Source organism: Poecilia reticulata, linkage group LG13, assembly GCF_000633615.1.
Source record: "Poecilia reticulata strain Guanapo linkage group LG13, Guppy_female_1.0+MT, whole genome shotgun sequence".
NCBI classification, from domain to species: domain Eukaryota; kingdom Metazoa; phylum Chordata; class Actinopteri; order Cyprinodontiformes; family Poeciliidae; genus Poecilia; species Poecilia reticulata.
The window spans coordinates 32,766,674-32,786,193 of NC_024343.1; the positions used below are offsets into that span (position 1 = coordinate 32,766,674).

Sequence of the window (19,520 nt, forward strand, 5' to 3'; positions counted from 1 at the left end):
GGATGGATGGATGGATGGATGGATGGATGGATGGATGGATGGATGGATGGATGGATGGATGGATGGATGGATGGATGGATGGATGGATGGATGGACGGCATCTGCATTAGTTCATTTTCTAGTCATTAACTAGTTGTGTCTGTTGAAGACAAACTAGGTCCATATAAGAAAAAAAGAAAATTGTGATCATTAAAAAAAAAAATACAATTAAATCACATAAAAAATAGTAACCACAAATACACTGTCACTGATTTACAGAGATGCTAAATTGCTAGTGGTTCCACATTCTGGACTTTAACCTGACTGAGCATTGTGCCATATCTGTTAGTATCAGGATGATGTTATTTGTAGAAACACGTGATCTAGACATAAATCTGTACATAAGGTTTTGTAGTACAGCATGAAATATGGGGACACCAACACCACCAAATAACGGTTTAGCTCTAGTCCGTCTCGGCATCCCAAGCACCATCCTCACGCCATCATTGTAAGCCACTTTGAGTTCTGTAAACTGTTTTGCTTGTACTGTCTCCATAAGTGAGCAGTATACAACGGAGGGCACAATACTTTAAAAAGAGCCACTTTCACTCAGGCAGAACACATCCTGAATTTGCGTACCAGCATGTTGGCTTGTGCATACATTAAACGTCGTTGTCTGTAAACGTCTTTATCAGTCAGATCATGTCCCAGGTACCTGACAGTAGCACACACTTTAAGAACGACACCAGATAATGAGAAGTTAGGAAGTACACACTTCATATCTTCCTCGGCTCTTCTAATCTTAGTGTTACTCTTCAATGCATTAGTCTTGCCATACATCCTCTGTTCTTAATAGGTCTGGCCTTTGAGTGCCATAAATTGTACAAAATGCACATATATGTGCATTTTGTACGACTTTTGACATTGTTTATGACGGACTGTTCTATTTAAATACTGTTACAGATGAGGTTGATGAAGCAGATGGTCACTGTAACTATTGCGATAGTTACAGTGACCTAAAAAGTCAGTGTAACAGAGTTGGAGAGAGTTGCAGATGGAATGAAAGTTAGAGGCAAAACTGAAAAGCCTGATCTGAAATGTGAAGTATGCATAAAGGGTAAATAGAGATCCTGATGAAAAAGCTAAAGGTGCGCTAGATCTTGTACATGCCGACCTGGCTGGAGCAATAGAACCAGCTGCTAAAGATGGGTTTATATATACATTAGCTTTTACAGATGATTATTCAGGTGCTACTTTTACCTATATCTTGAAAGCTAAGAGTGATACTGTTAAAGGTGCAGTGAAGTTTATTGCAGATGTGGCACCTTTTGGGAAAATTAAATGTACAAGATCAGATAATGGAACTGAGTTCCAGTCGTTGATTAGTTAAAATGACCTTAGACATGAAACGTCAGCCCCTTCAGAACGGGACAGCTGAGACAACATGGAGAACTGTCTTTGAAATGGCAAGATGCATGTTAATGGAGAGTAATCTGCCTCAAGATTTATGGACATGCGCAATTCAGACGGCTGCTATTATCCGAAATAGATGTTACATCAGACGTGTTGAGCATACTCCATATTACATGTTAACTGGAAAGAAACCTGACAACTCTTGGATTTGAATGTTATGCATATAAATATGACAAGAAGATGTTGGATCCACGTGATGAGGGAATTTCTGTTGGTTACGGCAAAAATAGTCCTGCATATCTGATCCCGTATCCAGACACAGGCAGAGAACTTAATAATAGGCTGGTATCGTTTACCGCAAATAGTGAATGTGACACTCAAACTGAAGACTGAAGAGAGCTGCAGGTCAGCAACCAAATCCAGATTTGACAACAATTATCTCACAGGAGATTAAAATTGAGACTTGTGACACATGTGGCAACTTCAGCCAAAGTGAACGTTGGTGCACGTTATCCTAAGAGAGAAAGGAGACCTCCTATACGGATCAGGACTATGACATGAGATGTGAGGATGATCAAGCAAACATGAACATTGACTGTTGCTACAGGATCGTTTCTGATGTGCCAAACACACTGGAAGAGGCTCTGAGCTCACCACAATCAGAGCTATGGGCTACAGCTGTGAAGCATGAAATGGACTCTTTGATGGGGAATAATACTTACACACTAACATCATTACCTGGGTAAACAAACAGCGGGGGCAGATGGGTATTTGCTAATAAAGAAAATCCAGTTGAGACACTTTCTGAAGCTAGACACGTAGCAAAAGGCTACAGTCAGGTTGCTGGTATCGACTATCATGAGACTTTTTCCCCGACTGCTGATTTGACATCGGTGCTGTTTTAGTGGCACCAAATGGATGTAAAACGTCATATTTCCACACCCCTATTGATTGTGAGGTATTTTTAGAACAACCTGAAGGATTTGAAGTGGTGACTGAGACAGGAAAGAAATCAGTCTGTAAGCTTAATAAGTCACTTTATGGTCTGAAACAGTCACTTGTCATATGTCAATTCCCTTATTGTGCAGAACCCTGCTGACTATAGTGTGTACAGTAATGAAAATGAGAGTGTAGCCTGCCGCTCTGAACAAGGATGAAGTTTTACTGATGGGTTTTATGAGATTTAATTCCTTCAGCGTTGTAATCCACATATCACCACCGTAAGAGCTGTGTCTGTAACTAATCATTAACTAATCAGTTCCCTTTCTTACGTTACTTTAAGTCTCTGCAAAACATTGTAACAAACAAATATACATTAAAGTAAATACGTTTACAATCAACACACCTTTTGTGTCGAGAGGGCTGCCAGCGTGAGACAATGTTGCTGTTTGCTCCATGAAAACGAACTGCTGTTGTAATAACCGCTCTAACCACTGTGGGTCACTAACTTCTGTATTTGAGGGAAAACAAACTAACAGTTATACTGCAGCAATAGGCAGAAAATTAAAAGTATACAGCTCTAATCAGAATTCAAAAATTACTGGTAAAATGAAACATTCAGATTTACTGCAGTGAAAAACACTTATGGTTATTTACAGACAGAGAGATGTTGATTATTTGGGTTGATGACCTTATTATTGCAGCAAGTAATGATCAGATACTCAAAAGTCTGTTTAAAATTAAAGATGTTGGAAAACGTCTCTATGTGCCAATGTCAGCAGCACAGAAATGTAAACAATGCGCATTTTGTTGGTGAAAAAACAGAAACTATTTTGAGTTTCTGTCGCTAAGCCCGATTATTGTGCTTTTTTTTTGCTTTTTTTTTTTTTAAAGTCGCTTGCAAATTTAATGAGTCGCAAGTTGCGCCATTTTGGGCGCAACTTGTCCATTTGGGCGAACTTAAGATTAATAGGGCGCCCAAACTTTTTCATATGACTGTGTGTTCTCACATGTCCGATGAACTAAGCATAAATAGAACAGCTCAATCCTTTATTTTGCAGTGGGGAAATTCATGTGTAACAGTTACAAGTTGAATGTAAATGGAAGCATACAGATTTTCAATTAACAAGCCTGTTGTTCAAAAAATATCCAGTAATACAGCTATGCTTTATATTTGTCAGGATTACTCATGTTTGGTAAAAGACAACCTGGACCGATGGTTCCTGTCCTAGTTCTTCCCTCACTGACTCTGGACATGGTGGCTTTGGTATCATTGATGGTGTTCATCTGATCTTCGCTGTCTCCTGCCTCCAAACTGGAGGTGTTTCTGTTGCTTTCTTTGCAGAATATTTGTTTCAGGTTAAGCTGAGCTCTGAACTCCTTACAAAGAAAGACGTAAATAAGAGGATCCAGACAGATATTAGAAACTGATATTAAGATGGCCACTTCCTTCAGGTACAACAACACTACGGAAACTTCTCCTTGAAGTATGATGTAAGGAATTCGAACAATGTGATAAGGAGCAAAGCAAAAGCAGAACACACTGACCAACACCAACATGTTTCTGCGAGATTTCACAAGCTTCTTGGAGTTGGAGGCGGCCAGCTGCCTCTGCTGTACCTGCAGCACCCTGCGGGAGGCGCTGTAGTAGAAGAAAACCAGAGAAAAGAATACCAACAGGAAGATGATGGCAGCGAAAGCATGAATCACTCTGTATAGTGGTTTTACAGGTTCACTGATCAGATAATCACAGGTGCAGTTTTTAGAAGGACGAGGTGCGCGGTTAATCAGTGCCGTGATGGCGTAAGATGTTATCGTGGTCAGGAGAACAACCCAGGTGGTTATTGAGATGATGTGGCTGGCTTTGGCAGTCATCAGGAAGTGAGTTCCCGTGGAATAAGATATCTTCATGTACCTGTGGAGAAGGACAAGGATTCAGGAACCATTCATTTGATTTGTTGGACCTTGTAGCAACCTGAATTTCTGCAGAATGAAATACATTAAGACTTGAAAAGTGAATGCAATTCTTTATAATGTCATGGCAGATGATATGCTGAGGGTGTTTCTGGCTCTGCTGGATGTTTCTTGCAATTTAAAAGGATATTGTTGCCACATACTTGCTCAGGAGAAGAATGAAGCTAGAGGTAGACAGATTGAAGATTTTTTTGCAACAACGGCTGGTACTTAAGGTGTGGTACCTGTTGGCTGCAATGTAACCCATGAACAGGATGCTGGCATACATGTTCAACAACGAGAGTGGGGCTCCCAAGCTGCAGAAGAGTATGTAAAAGGTTAACGAGCTGTTGGTATAGTGAATGATGCGCAGCGGGATGTTCATGCATAGCAGAAAATCAGCAGCTGTCAGATGTTTCAGGTAGATCATCCAGCTCTTGGACACCTGTCTTCGAGTTGTACGGCAGTGAAACCACAAGGTGAAGCCGTTGAGGCTCAATCCCACCTGCAGAGGAAGTCTTGTTGTGAGTAGCTGATGAAATTAAAACTTTGAGTGGTTTCTCTTTAAATTTTATCAGTACAACCTGAAAACAAGATCCTCACCAGAAACAGCAGAGTGTAGACCAGTATTAGGAAAGGTTGATGTGGTTTTTCCAACAAACAGTTGGTCTTGTCTTGGCCTGTGGATTCATTGATGAATGAAGTCACATCATTCATGGCTCTGCAGGTTGATCATGGGGAGTAAAGCACAACTCGGTCAGACAAACATGGATGTATCAAAGCATCTGCGTACATTCATTTTCTAGGCTGGTCATGATGAGGCGATTACAACACGTGACTCTGATCTAAACCGGGCTGCTAAATCCGACTGTAGACTGCTTCCATTGATACTTAAAGTTACAGACTATTTTTATGTCTGTAAATGTATTCAATAAAAGGGCGGTATTATGTGTTTTTCAGGTTCATAGTACCATTTTATAGTATAATCAAGTAACTGTGTCACCTTGAGTTGTTATAAAAATGCGTAAAAGAAATTTGACTTTGTAATGTAGCGCCTTGAAAATGGGCCAGTGTCTGTAAAATCTCCTGCTCTTTCTGAAACTCCACGTCTCATTTCTATTCCTCTTAAGTGTGACAGACATTTGAAAAAGTCAGTGATGTGCTTTTGATGAAATGTGATCACTTGAAAATCTGATTTTGTTTGAAGATCCAGAGACCAAAGATCCAAGGATGCACCACAAAATGGAGGCTGCACACACATTTGCCCTCCCCATTGACAGTCTGTACTCCCAGTTGTAGATACCCCAGAGGGGCAACCATCCCTAGCACTCATGAGGAGGTCTCCTTCCTCCCAATGTGGAGACAACCAGACTGGGAATGGGGACCAGATGGCCTGCTCTTCCTGGTCCCCATTCCTAGATGGTGAACAGAGAACAGGGAAGTGGAAAGACCCAAAATCTCCCTCTGCCAGAGTTACCATGGATCTCGACTGCAGTTAGTCCATCCTCCCTGCCTGTTGATGGACTGAATAGATCTCTGTGCTCATAGATGGCATATTGTTCTAGAACTCAACCCTGCCTTAAACTTCCATGCAACTTTCTCCCACATCTGTGACCTGTTTTCGTGTGGATTAGGTTTGTGCTGGTTTTGTGCAAAATGCACATGATGTGCATTGAGGTGTGGTTGTTCTCTTGTGGGTTGGATAAAGTGACAGTGTTGTGCGTACCCCCCAATAATATCCTACAGGCGCCCCTGGATATTTTCAAGAAAGATCTCTTGTTGTGGTCTCATGGAGAGGATGGTCAGGGTTACTCATTATTTTCTTGATTTTATGAAGAATCCTTTTTTGCATCATCATCCTCAGTCGTCCCCAGAATAGAACCAGCCTTCTTTATCAGGCTACTGAGCCTTTTTAGGTCCCTGGTTCTGATGCTGCTGCTCCAAAATATGACGGATGAAGAGATGATGCTCTCAACAACACACTGATTGAAGATCTGCAGCATCTTGCTGCAAACCTTGAAGGATTTTAGCTTCCTCAAGAAGTCCAGTTTTCTCTGTCCTTTCTTATAGACGCTTCACTATTGTGTCTCCAGTCCAGTCTGCTGTCAAGGCGAACATTTATATTCCTCAACTACCTCCACGTCATCTCCCACGATGGAAACAGGGTTTGATCTAATTGTTTCTCCTGACATCAAGAATAATCTCCTTTGTTTTGTTTACGTTCCAAATGAGATGATTGTTCCCACACCATGACACAAAGCGGTCCACCTTAGTCTATCTTAGGATATACCCACCTTTATTATTTAACATAAGTTGTTTAAAAAGGGAGAGAGAGGTCAGCTGTTTTAGTGCGCATTAGGAACGTGTTGCCTGTATTTGTGTGGTTTAGGTTTAGGCACTTGATGACATGTTGAGCTCTTGCGTTTCTGGTGCAGTGATAGTTTTGCTGTGATAGGGAGGGCGCCCTATCACAGCAGTTAAATAAACTATTTTAATTTTATGTATGCTCATTGTGCTTATCAACAGAAGAGGTTTCAAACATATATATATATATATTTTTTAGATTTTTAACTTTTAAAATGGGTCAGTTTTACCCCGACAAGCCTGAGTCTTGATTGAAAAAAGAATCTCAAAGCTGGAAAACCTGCGGTAGGATGGATTTAACCCTCCTGTTCTGGTCGTTTCTGAGGTACAGCAACAATGTTCCTGGGTCAGTTCGACCCGGGGACCGTTTAATCATGCAATAGTGTCAGAAACCAAAAATATCCTCCAAAATATTTTTGCACCTGTTTATTAACTCCAATATTAACCATTTCAATCAATATTTGTGCAATGATGGGTTTTTCTCACAAATAAAGGATCAATGACAACAATTTACTCACTTGTGTGTAGATTTTTATCCTTGAAATTTAGTTTTTGCAAATTTTTTTAATATTACATTTTGATTTTTTATTTAATTTAATTTTTTATCTCTATAATTAAACTTCAGTCACGTACACTGTTGAAATTGACCCGCTGATTAAAATCAAGGCAAATGAGTCATGCAGAGAGTATTTATGTTTTCCTCCTCTTCTGCTGAGTGTCACTCGGTGTGGGTGCAGTTTGTCCACAGGAACAGAAACGGTTCCCGTCAAAACCTGTATATATACCTGCTTTCTTGCAGTTTCCTAATGAAGTAAAGAGAATAGTGAGAAAGCGGGCTTGTGTGTGTGCATGTATGTATGTGTGTGTGTGGTGAAATATGTCTCATAGTTGCAAGGAAACGTATAGAATTGGACCTTTTTTTAATCTGTTTTACCCTTCACCTTGACTGCCGGGTCAAATTGACCAGAACAGTATCTATGTAACATGTAGACCTAGTGGGAGGCTGCAAATGTGTAAAATGAACCATTTTCAATTTATACATAGAGCACACCTATTAAGACAAATAGAAAAAGTTTCATGCAGAAAAAATACTTCCAACTATTTAAAAAAAAAAATTAAAACTTTAAAACGGGTCAATTTGACCCGCAACATAACAGGAGGGTTTAGGTACTTACAGCTAATTTTGTTCTTCCTCTTCCACAGTTTCAGAGCTCTTTCTGTTGGTGTGAAGTTTCCTTAGAGTTTAAGATATCAGCCTGGAGAAACTACCAGAATGAGACGATTCTCTGGTTTTCACACCGATGAAATGCTGTGTATTGTGAAGCACCACAGCTTCCTCAGAAAACTCGAGCGGAAACACTCTCATAATCTGATTGGGGCTTACTGATGCTGCCGTCATCATTTCTACTCTGTTCTTGCTTAAGAAAACAAACATCTTATTTTTGTTTTATGCCAGAAATGCCACTATACAACATAATTAAAAAAAGGAAAGAGAATCAAATTTACTTACAAGCTTCCTGATTGCTTTATAAAGCCTTATTACATTTTAAATTATCAGCTGCTTTTCTAGGACCAGACTACCGATCCCTAATCCGTTCAATGATTGCAGCTCTTTGACTTTGTCTCTGCAGAAGGACAAAAACAACACCAAAGTGGATGCACTTTGAGGCAGCATTTTGCCTCATTTATTATCAGGATTAATCGGATTTTCACAACAAGACAGAATGACAAAATACCCTAGAACAGTGCCTCCCCACCCTGGTCCTCAAGGCACACTGCACTGCGTTTCTAGATGTTTCCCTGCTTTAATTTGGATGACTGCAGTTCAGTAAACAGCTGCTAATTATCCATCAGTTAAACTCAGGGGTGCTGAAGCAGGGAAACGACTAAAACATGGAGAGCAGAGTCCCTTGAGGTTCAGGGTTGGAAAACGCTGCACTACGATCAGTTAACTGTTAATCGATGCTATTCTGTTTGTTCATAAATGTTGTCTCAAGGCGCTTTACAAAATCTGAATTGATTAGATACAAAATGTTTTATAAAATGTATTTATAAGCCGAGATTAATAACTGGAATTGTTTAATAACTGGTACATAATGTATCTAATTTGTATGTTATGTTTAAAACAGTCGCTATTGTTTCTACGTTGTCAGGCATGGTTGTTTACTCTAAACTCCCGTGTGATATTGTGGGTTTTTACTGCATTTTCTCTCTGGAATCTGAACGTCGGTGAGAAATCAGTTTGTGTGAGGTGTGTTGCTTTTGCCGTAGCTGAACACCACACACTGCATGATCGAACGCGTTATACCTACGATTTGGTCGGCTAGCGTGTGGTCTCTCAGGTTTTGAAAATCGGCCGACTGCTCTAAAGTGTGAACTGGGCTTAAGGATCAAGCTGGGATTCGAACCCATGACATTCTTGTTGCTAGGTAACACTTCCAACTGCAGCCACAATGTTTCATATGAAGATAAAGACGGTATGAAGCTGTTGCTGAGTGCTAACGTCAACCTAACGATCTATCGTGTGGCTCTATTCATTTTAAGAATGGAGTCAGATTATGACAGGTTGAGTAAAAGGAACCTGTTGAAACTAATGTAGTAGAAATGTAGCAAACTCATGTGGTGTGAGAGCTGCAGGCTGTAAGATGGTTGCAGCATGTTTCACCACCGTGAGATCAGATGTTTCTTTCTGTGGTCTCTGTCCGGGAAGGCCTTCTGGAGAAAAAAAAAACGTTACAAAAAAGGGTTTTGTAACGTTTGTGGTTGGTAGCATATATGTCTGATCTCACAGTGCACAGTGAAAATAGAAAATATCACCAATCGTCTAATTGTTATTGCAAATATCTTAGTTCCATACAAGTAACTTTTCAGTATTATTGACTTAAAACAAGCTCCTGTCTTGCTGAAAAGTTACTTGTAAGTTAGTTTTGCCTTATTTCACACATACTAAGATTTTTACACTAGAAATTAGACCACAAGTACTTGGTAGTATTTTATGTTTTTGCAGTGTGGAGTGGCATTAATAAACTCTCAGGCATGTGAGAGTTAATGACTCCTAATTTGAATGTTTGCCCTGAATTTCATCCCATTTTCACACGGTAGTTTTCACAATCACAACATCGACGTCTTTGCAGAAGTGAGTAACTTTATTTCCATACATTCAAATGCAAACAAAGTTCAACTTGTTTCAAATCAAAAGATGAAGAACATTTTGACCATATTTGGTTTCACTCAACCGGGACATGCAGCTGCAGCATTTTTTCTTTACAAGCGCAAACATTTGCTATAAAAGGAAAAGTTTTCTAATCAATCAACTCTATCAATCAAGTCAATAACTGAAGTAATTTTTAGGTGTTTAACCATTTGTTTCTGAGAACTGCTTTGCGGGTGGATGTAGAGTCCACCAGGTTCTGGCACCTCTAAACAGATATCCCAGCAAAGGACTTGCACTTTGCACTGGGGCAGCTTGGTCTCTTTATTTTGAAGCATTCAGACTTGATACCATGGTGAAAGAGGAATCGCCATACCACGACACCTGAGCTTTCATACTTCACAGCTTTCTGTGTCTTGAACTCGGTTTTTTGGGTGACGACCTGTCTTTGGTTTCCAGAACCAGAACAATCCCGATTGCATCCATCCATTTCTCTTTATCCCACTTCATGGAAATCCGTGTGTTCACTGTTGGATTTGTTGGTTTCACATTTCTCAGCGTCATCTTTAGCTTCCGAGACTGAGATGCTTGAGTTGTCTTTTGTAGTGGAGAACATGTGCTGCAGGTTCAACTGGACCCTGAACTCCTTACAAAGAAAGACGTAAATCAGAGGATCCAGACAGATGTTAAAAACTGATATTAGGACAGTCACCTCCTTCAGGTAATAGAGCACATCAGAACACTGTCCTTGAAGTAAGATGTACGGAAGTCGAACCAGATGATAGGGAAGAAAGCAAATGCAGAACACACTGACTAACACCAACATGTTCCTGCGAGACTTCACAAGCTTCTTGGAGTTGGAGGAGCCCAGTTGCCTCCGCTGGACCTGCAAAACCCTGCGGGAGGCGCTGCAGTAGCAGAAGACCAGAGAGGAGAGCACTGACAGAAAGATGATGGCAACACCAGCATGAAAAAGCTTGTAGAATACTTTGACTGATTCACTCTGCAAAACATCACAAGTTCTGGCACCAGAAACAGAAGCTTTGTTGGTGTTCAGCATCAGGATGATGTATGCAGGCGTTGGAACCAGGAAGAAAACCCAGGTGGCTCCTGAGAGGAGGCGGGCAGCTCGAGCCGTCATCAGGAAGGAAGTCCTCAGAGGATGAAAGATCTTCATGTACCTGGAGAATTAATACAATATCAGGGATATTTAAGTTAAACAATTTTGACAATTTATAAAGGTGAACATGTAATTTTAGCAAAAGTCTCTGAATGTGTCTTGAATGTGATACACTTTATCACATTTAACTTCCTGTCAAACCCGTGAGGTTTGACAGGAAGTTAGGGGCCAGAACCTTTAGTCAGACATTTGTAACACAGCCTCAAATTGTTTCAAGACACTGAGACGCTGATGCCTACACCAAGTTCACACATTAAGATCCAAGGAGAAACGACAACGCAGCCCATTAATATGATGTGCAGCCAATCAGGAAACGAGGTGATGGAAACACTGAGGCGAAGCTACAATACATAAGCTAAAAATGCTGTCATGATCCGCCATCGCTTATTCCTCATCCACCATGTTTGTTTACTTCGTAGCCACGTTTGGCCTCAAGAAGTTCTGTGAAATTTCCCCCCTGACATCTTAGTGAAATCAGTTCATGTGTGCTGTTCCTGCCATGTGGCTCAATACCTCACATACTGGAGATTTTATGTCGTACGGAGTCCGTCTGGTTTTGAAAATCGGCCAACAATTTTGAAGTCTTGTGCAACGGTCATTTCTAGCCTATTATGGTATCCCATCCCTGCCTAATCCTGCAGGGTAGCTGCAGTGTTGGTGCAAATCTTCAGAGGTCATTGGAGGCGAGAGGCAGGAACCCCTTAAAAGGTCACCAGTTCATTACAGGACAAACAAACATGCACACACTCTAACCTAAAGGCAATTTAAAGACCTGACCCAACTGTGTTGGGACCATAGGAGAAAGTTGAAGTACCTATGGAGAATTTAAACTTGCACAGGGAGAAAATGCAAACTCCATGGAAAAAGGATTTAGTGAGGATTTAGGTTTCTAACAATCAATGGCTAGACATGTCTGCCGTGTCTAGCCATTGATTGTTCCCAGCTGTTCCTCGTTACTCTGATTACTTCCCTGTGTATTTAACCCCATCTGTGTCACCTGCTCCCTGCCGGGTCCTTGTCGTTCCTGTGTTGTGCCTTTCCAGTTGCTGCCAGTGTCTGTGCTCCAGGCTTTATTGCTCTCCTGTGCTGCCTGTATTTTGGGAACTTCATTATTCATCATTAAAACCATAATTCTTCATCAACAATCTGGGTCCACTGTGTCCATCCTCACCACAAACTACACAATTCATGACAGATTCCTGTGATTTAAATCCAGGAACTTGTAGCTGCAAAGCAACAGTGCTAACAGCTGGGACACTATATCATCCTCAGATTACATGCAATTCTTGTAAATTTCTGGAATCTAATTTGTTTTTACCTTTCCATGGAACTAGCTGCTGCTGACTGAAACTGTAGGGTACCTGTCCTTCAGATCTCAGACTTTCAGGCTAAGGTCAACAGATGAATTACCATCTGAAACCTTTAAGTTTAGCATCACCACAGCAGCAACAATGTCACTGCAAACGCTGCTCAAGTCCATCAACTCATAAGAGTTTGATGAACTTCAGCTCCTGCTGTTGGAGAATAGGCTAACTCCACACAAGGTCCACATTTCAACCCAAGAGTCAATAATAGAAACCTGGTTTGTTGTGGGTTTGAATGTTTGGCCAGAGTTCCCCATATCCTGATCTGCTCCGCCTCTATCTGAGCTTTTTCACTGTCGACAAGGCCTTCTCTTATACAGATCTACCATAAAGAGACCTTCTGGGTTTGACGGGAAGCTTGGTCCCAGAACTTTTTAGTCAGACATTTGTACAGGTTTTATTTAAAATTTTCATAAAAGTTGTTGTACCTGTTGATAGCGATGTAGCCCATAAGTAGGATACTGATGTACATGTTGATGTAGAAGATGGGGGCTCCATAGGTGCAGTAGAACAGGTGAACGTTGTCGGACGTGCCTGCATAGTCAGCGATGCGGAGAGGAAGTCCAAGGCAGAGCAGGAAGTCGGCTGCCGTCAGGTTCTTCAGGTAGATCATCCAGCTCTTAGGGGCTTTCTTCTGAGCGCGGCAGAGGTGGAACCACAAGGTGTAGCTGTTCAGGATCAAACCCACCTGCAGAGGGAACATCTGGAGATCAGACGAAGGCTCTGGATGAATTATTTTTCCTGCTGATGGGCCTGTTTACTGTAGTTTAGCAGTAAGAGAGGTATTCAGTCTGAGCAGAGATAAATCCATTCAGATAGAACAATTTAGATATTGTTTCATTGTGTTGCTTTAATGTGATTTGAGCTGCTTTGTTTGGTAATGCTATGCATTACCATTAGACTTTGTTTCTAAAAATCTGTCCTGAATTGATAAATAGCTCACAGGAGAATCCTGAGTTTCTCCAACAAAGTGTGAAGCACGAGATCAACCAGTGATCAACCAGTTTGCTAGAGCAGCTCAAAGCTGCATCTAATGAGCCATCAACTGGCATGTATGTAATATAGCCCGAGCACAACACAATGTTACAGGGCAAGGATTGGGCGGCATCAACAACCAGAGCGAGGAAGAGGAGTCAGGAGTCAAAACAGAGGAAGAGTCTGAAAGCCTGAGGACATGATGCCAGTTTCCATCGCTCCAACATCATCAGGCAATGAAACAGTCAACAAGATGCTGATGGAGTTCCTCTCACCCTCCTCTTTACCCCCAAATCCCACTGATGGATTTGTCTTAGGTTCCCAGTTCTACTTTTGTTTTTTGTTTGCTTTTTGTTCTCTGCAGTCTTTTCCTTTCTGAATCACAACGGCATGGTCTGTCAACAAATTACACTAAAAGCATAAATGTGAATCTTGTCCAATCTCTTGCTATTGATCTCTCACAATTGCAATTTGCAATACTTGTCATCAAAACTTTAGCCATAGTTTACAGCAGAGTACACTGCTATATTTACAACGTGACCAATCAGTTTTACACAATGAACAGGACTCGTCGTTCTGAGGCACTGCTATGCTCCCTGACTCAGATATTTACTTTTCAAAGGCGAACTAAGCATTTAGAAAAAGAGACTCTTTTGCAGGTAATCCGAGGGGGTTTGTACAAATTGTTTTGAGAAATCCACTTACTGTTTTGCGAATATTGAAATACTGACGAAAACTGTAACTTTTTTAGAGGAAAAGCATGAAACGGGCACCGGCAACCCCTCAGTTTGAGACTCACCACAAACACCAAGCTGTAGAAGAATATGAATCCATGAAGAGAGGATTCCTTGACCGGATTACAGATGTTGTTGGTGGAGTTGTTGGTCATCACTGATTCCTCTGGGTCAGCTATGTTTCACCCGGCCGTGCAGAACAGAAACAACAGATCATTTCCTCTTCAGTGACAGATTTGAACAGTAACTCTGCAGCAAGTGAGCCTGTAGATGCTTATCTGTAGAAGTTGTTCCACATTGGCCAGTTTTAAATAGAAACCGCAGAAAGTTCTTCTGAACAAAGCAGGAAGCCAGACTGTAAACGGAAAGGGTAAGTAAACGGTAATAGTAGCACTCATATATTTAGCAATTACAGTTATACTGACACCTTTCAAACAGAAATAAACCAATCGAAACCCAACCTCAACACTCCTGATCATGTTAGAATAAATATCTTAAGTTTGTGCACCGACATGGTGCAGCCTCCTCACCTGAGCCTGAAGCGAACCTTACCTGCAGGACTCACCTGCCTGCCAGCCTCAAACGCGGCTCCGTCCTTCAGGCTCTGGATCCATACAGCACATTCTCTCTGTCGCATTTGCAAGTCAAAAACGAAACCAACAAACACGGAAACATATCAAAAAGCCTTTCTTTAGAGCAAACTCTGAATTTGAATCTGCAGTAAACAGAACATTTGTTTCTCTCACTGGGATGTTTAAATATCTGTGAACATTGATGAAGGCAGGCTGCTGAAACTTCCTGGAAAATGTTGGCATCCCAGCATTTCTTTAAGGTTCTGGTAGCGTATGTACAGTATCTGAATAATTAACCGAAATGTTCTGAAAACGGGCTGCACAGTGGCGCAGTTGGTAGAGCTGTTGCCTTGCAGCAAGAAGGTTCTGGGTTCAATTCCCGGTCTTTCTGCATGGAGTCTCCATGTTCTCCCTGTGCATGGTGGGTTTTCTCCAGGTACTCCGGTTTCCTCCCACAGTCCAAAAACATGACTGTCAGGTTAATTGGTCTCTCTAAATTGTCCCTAGGTGTGAGTGTGTGTGTGCATGGTTGTGTGTCCTGTGTGTCTCTGTGTTGCCCTGCGACAGACTGGCGACCTGTCCAGGTGACCCCGCCTCTCGCCCGGAACGTTAGCTGGAGAGGAACCAGCACCTCCTGACCCCACTGAGGGACAAGGGTGCAAGAAAATGGACGAATGGTTTCATTTATTATGGTTCAAAAGCAACTCTAACCAGCTGGTTTTAGTCTGGGTTTAAAGGAACTCAGTGTTTCTACTGTTCTGCAGTTTTCTGGAAGTTTGTTCCAGATTTGTGGTGAATAGAAGCTGAAAGCTGCATCGTTATTGGCTGATATCATTTATTGATGATGGTTATTTCCATGTTTGTGTTACGGGGGGGTTGGTCATGTGGTTTTTGCTGGGTCATGTAACAGCTATAGTGATGTGGCGAAGGACTGCAGAGGGTTTAACTGGAGCAGAGAAGCAGAGTCAGTGGTGTGGTCTACATCGTAAAGTTTCGAATGGTTAGAGAAATGTAACTCAGGGCCGCGTTAGTGGCACATTTTCCATCTTTGGTTATTTTTTTGAAACGATGATGGAAAAATCTGAAGCCGATTGATGTTTGTTTTTAATTTTCCTCTGTGAGATGCATGAGTGAAGACAGATTTAAATCAATAGACATATTTATTACACAATGAAAATATATTTACAGCTCAAGCAAGCCAGAAATATAGAGATTTAAAGTCGAAGCCAACAAAACGAAACGAGGGTTTTTGCCTTTTATTGAGCTTCAGGGAGCAATGGGAAGGTTTTTAATTTTACCCATTCTCTAACATTTCCCTGTGACGTATGTAATGCACCAGTTTGATGCTATGAAGCTTACTGGAAATTGTCTGTGCTGTAAACAACCATTCTCCACTGCAAAGAGAGACGAGCCAATCCGAACGAGGCGGCTCTTAAAGGGGCAGGATTATGTGTTTTCCAGGCACAGTGTCATTTTATAGCACAATCAAGTAACTGTTGCCTTCAGCTGTAATAAAAATTCTATGTATTTTAAATATGACTTAAAATAAATTTGTCTCTGTAATTTATTGTTTTGAAATTGGGGCTCTGTCTCTTTAAGAAATGCCGTTCTTTCTGCCTTCAGGAAGTTATTGCAAAGTGACTCTATTAACACTTTCACAACATTTTACCAGCGCTGCTCTGAGAAGTGGCTCCTTTAATGAGATCAGCAGATGCTCAGTTCCACCAGATGTCTGCTAATTGCTGCTGGCTAGTCTGAAGGAGCTGAGTGGGTGAGGAGCTGTTCCTCTACAGTAAACAATTTATAAAACAAAATAAGAATACTTGTTTTTCTGCCTACATATTCATATAAACAACCTTGCAACTTCAAAATTCATATAATCTATTCATTAAAATGTGCAATTTATAAATTAAGATACAATGAAAACACAAACATTTCCTCTCTACATAGTCATAAACAACCTTGCAACCTATAAATGTATATAAATATCCATACACATCCTCAGTGGGTCCCCATCCTGAGGATTTCAGGGTCCTCTGTGTGCAGATGGGCCTCATCAGAGGTTGGACCCGCAGCACCATAGCAGTCCAGAACTCTCTGAAATCCAACATGGACGACCGGCTGGTGCTGCTCTGGTTCAGAAGTTAAAAATGGACAGACTCTTCCCACCAGCACGTAAAATTAAACCTGAGGTTTAATTATCTTACTGAAACACCTCTGTCATTGTTTTAACCGTGTTATTTTAAGATCGGAAGCCCCTCCCTTTTATTTCTTCTTCTGTGGTATTGTCTTTAAATCGTTTGCGCCCCTTAGCCCCTCCCCTTTTGACATGTTGTCCTGCGGGAGAGGTGTGTGCTTTTCATTTTTCCATCTAAATACATTCAGTTTATTTATAGATCTATTAAGTTAATTTTTGTTTTATACTTTTGTTTGGTGTAGGACTTGGAGCGGGCAGCCTATAACACGGTTGTTTTCGTCAGAAATAAACCGAGAATCATCCGCTTGAAAGAAACTGTGTCACGGTCCATTCACTCTAAAACCAGCACAACGCAGAAAAGGATCCGGTTACACTTGGTTCACGTTTGGTTCACGAACAAAGCCCACAGGTTCACGTATTCACTGGTGAACCTGCTTCAGTGCGACACTGGGGTGCGATGAGTTTTAATGGCCACCAGATGGCACTGAAGAGTCGGTCTGTTCTAGAGACGGACAAAAGAAACCGAACGGCTGATTTCACCGAGTTAGTAAACAATTCAGCTGTCTTCATTTCAGCAGAGAGAACTGCTCCATATCTGCTCAGACTCCTTCTAAAAAAATCAAATTTCAATTTATTATCGCAAAAAACACAGGAAACATCAAAACCAAAGGCATCATGGGAGCTTTAACTACGACAACCTACATTAATTTGCACATTCAAAATGTCGGTTCAACTTCAATCTAACCCATGAACAACAAACCACCATTGAAGTCGCACCAAAGTGCAGATAAGATCTTTAAAAGTGATTTAAAGCAACTTAGTGAAGGTCAAAAGAACATTACAGAGAAAAGCTGCAGTAGAAAGTCACACAGAGAAACTAAAGAAGGGAACAAAACAGAAGGAGGGAAGAGAAGAGAGTCTGTAAGGAATCAGACGAGCTAATCAGAGGGAAGTAGAGACAGCTAGGGGAGTGAGAACCAAACCAATCTGACACCACAGATGAAGGAAAAAACGCTGAAAACAACAGAAACGGTAAACACAAATAAACTGTAATATAAGATAAGAATAAATGATGAATAACACAGGAATGTAGATTAAAACCAAACACAGATCAAAACGACAGCGTGCGGTTATTATGACATCCAGAGCAGGAAGTCAGCTGATGAGTGACTGAAGACAACTTGTTGAGCGAAACAGGAAGTAGTTTATCTCCAACTTTAAAAAAGAGCCTCAAACATAGAAACATGTCTGAGGCCTAATGGTCCGGTTTGACTTTAACAAGAAAAAATCATGTTTCAACATCACAGATCATCTCACCCCTAATTAGTCACAAATGGTGTAATTTTAAGGATGACACGTAGATGCGATAAAACAGAAATAATAACGGGTCAGATTTTGAGTAAACAGACGTTAGATGTTGAAGTTTGATGACAAAGTTATTATCAGCCTGTTGGAGCGAGAGGATGATTCACCTGGTCAGGTGGTTTAACTTTTCCTACTTAAAACTTAAAACTGAATATCAACAGAAAGAAAGACTTCAGAGAGAAGTCCAGCTTCAGGGGAACCGGTGGAGCGAGTGACATTCAGTGTTAAAAATGTGACGCAATTAATTGCATTTTAATGTCATGATGGTAAATCTAATGCACAAATAATACCTATAAAAAAGCGGCTTCTCTGGAGGCTAAGTTCTGCTTCTGCACAATCTGATTGGATGTGCTAAAAGCAGTTAGCCTGCTAGCAAAGCTATTGGAAGCCTCAAATAGCATTTGAATGCTAAAGATGTAGCAGGTAATGCTAATGTTAGCGTCCTTAGTCCATGTTTCTAAATAAGCTCCATGAATGATCAGGGCTTCCTGAAACTCTGGAAAGATGAACTTTCCTCCAACCTGATGGTCAAATAATCAGAATAAAAACTATAAATGTCTTTCCTGTGGAGCTCATGACTGCTCAATAACTTAGCAACAAAAATGGTTTTTGAATTGAAAATGTTGCTGGCAATAAATTAATTACAGACCCTGTCATGTATATGGATTATCTATATCAAAACACACACACCTAAATATTTTACACTTTTATTTCTAGTTAGACTACAGAAAAAAACCCAAAGTTACTTTAGTGATTGTATGTAATAGTTCCATAAAGATTGTTTTGTTTCTGGATTTTGTTCCTTTTTCTTATGGCAATTAAAAAACATAAAGCTAATACTTTGTTTTATTTAATTCTTGGTTGTTCTATAGTTAGTTTTTTAAGCTTTCATTTGCTATCGTGAGATTTATATTATAATAAGTGGGACGCTTGGTATCAATCAATCAATCAATCAATCAATCAATCAATATTTATTCCAGACCAAAAAGGTCCATAAAAAAGATAAAAACAAAATAAAAGAAAAGAAATAATAAAATAAAAATAATTTAAAAAAACATGACATTCACTGAGTCACAAATAAATGATGACACCAATGTTTCCACAATCTTGAGAAAAATCTCACTGTACTAAAAACAGGATTTACTAATAATTTGCAATTATATTATTGCATGACACAGAAAATCTACACATACATCTATACATGAGATTCCTGAGCACAGCTGCACATGTGGGAACATCATTATGTACAAACATATGGCCAGCACTGCTCCATCTAGGCACTCTGAGTAGGAGCCTCATGCCGTCATTGTAGGCCACATAAAGTTTCTGCAGGC

At 40.6% G+C, this 19,520-nt stretch overlaps 3 protein-coding genes across 5 annotated transcripts in view; all 3 read right to left on the minus strand.

The window, feature by feature from the left end:
- Nucleotides 1-2,842, minus strand: part of LOC103475250 (P2Y purinoceptor 14-like) — a 4,951-nt gene extending 2,109 nt beyond the window's left edge. Inside the window, exon 1 of the mRNA XM_008426734.1 lies at nt 2,738-2,842. The gene's annotated coding sequence lies outside the window, so the exon portion shown is untranslated. The remainder of the gene's footprint in view (nt 1-2,737) is intronic.
- A 792-nt stretch (nt 2,843-3,634) lies between these two features.
- Nucleotides 3,635-8,036, minus strand: LOC103475249 (platelet-activating factor receptor-like). Of its 2 annotated transcripts, XM_008426732.2 has the most exons (6): nt 7,824-8,036; nt 4,888-5,005; nt 4,530-4,789; nt 4,083-4,246; nt 3,880-3,973; nt 3,635-3,711 (listed from the first exon to the last, which is right to left on the minus strand). In XM_008426732.2, exons 2-5 carry the CDS (start codon nt 4,999-5,001, stop codon nt 3,906-3,908), a joined length of 606 nt encoding a protein of 201 aa, XP_008424954.1. In that variant the 5' UTR covers nt 5,002-5,005; nt 7,824-8,036; the 3' UTR covers nt 3,635-3,711; nt 3,880-3,905. The 2 variants fall into 2 exon arrangements, with proteins under 2 accessions (XP_008424954.1, XP_017163779.1); XM_017308290.1 differs by lacking the exon at nt 3,635-3,711 and having other exon boundaries at nt 3,833-3,973.
- A 1,560-nt stretch (nt 8,037-9,596) lies between these two features.
- On the minus strand, nt 9,597-15,007 carry LOC103475251 (P2Y purinoceptor 14-like). 2 transcript variants are annotated; one of them, XM_017308289.1, is made up of 4 exons: nt 14,331-15,007; nt 14,118-14,244; nt 12,772-13,031; nt 9,597-10,980 (listed from the first exon to the last, which is right to left on the minus strand). In XM_017308289.1, exons 2-4 carry the CDS (start codon nt 14,205-14,207, stop codon nt 10,296-10,298), a joined length of 1,035 nt encoding a protein of 344 aa, XP_017163778.1. In that variant the 5' UTR covers nt 14,208-14,244; nt 14,331-15,007; the 3' UTR covers nt 9,597-10,295. The 2 variants fall into 2 exon arrangements, with proteins under 2 accessions (XP_017163778.1, XP_008424957.1); XM_008426735.2 differs by having other exon boundaries at nt 14,118-15,007.
- Nucleotides 15,008-19,520: the final 4,513 nt, after the last annotated feature.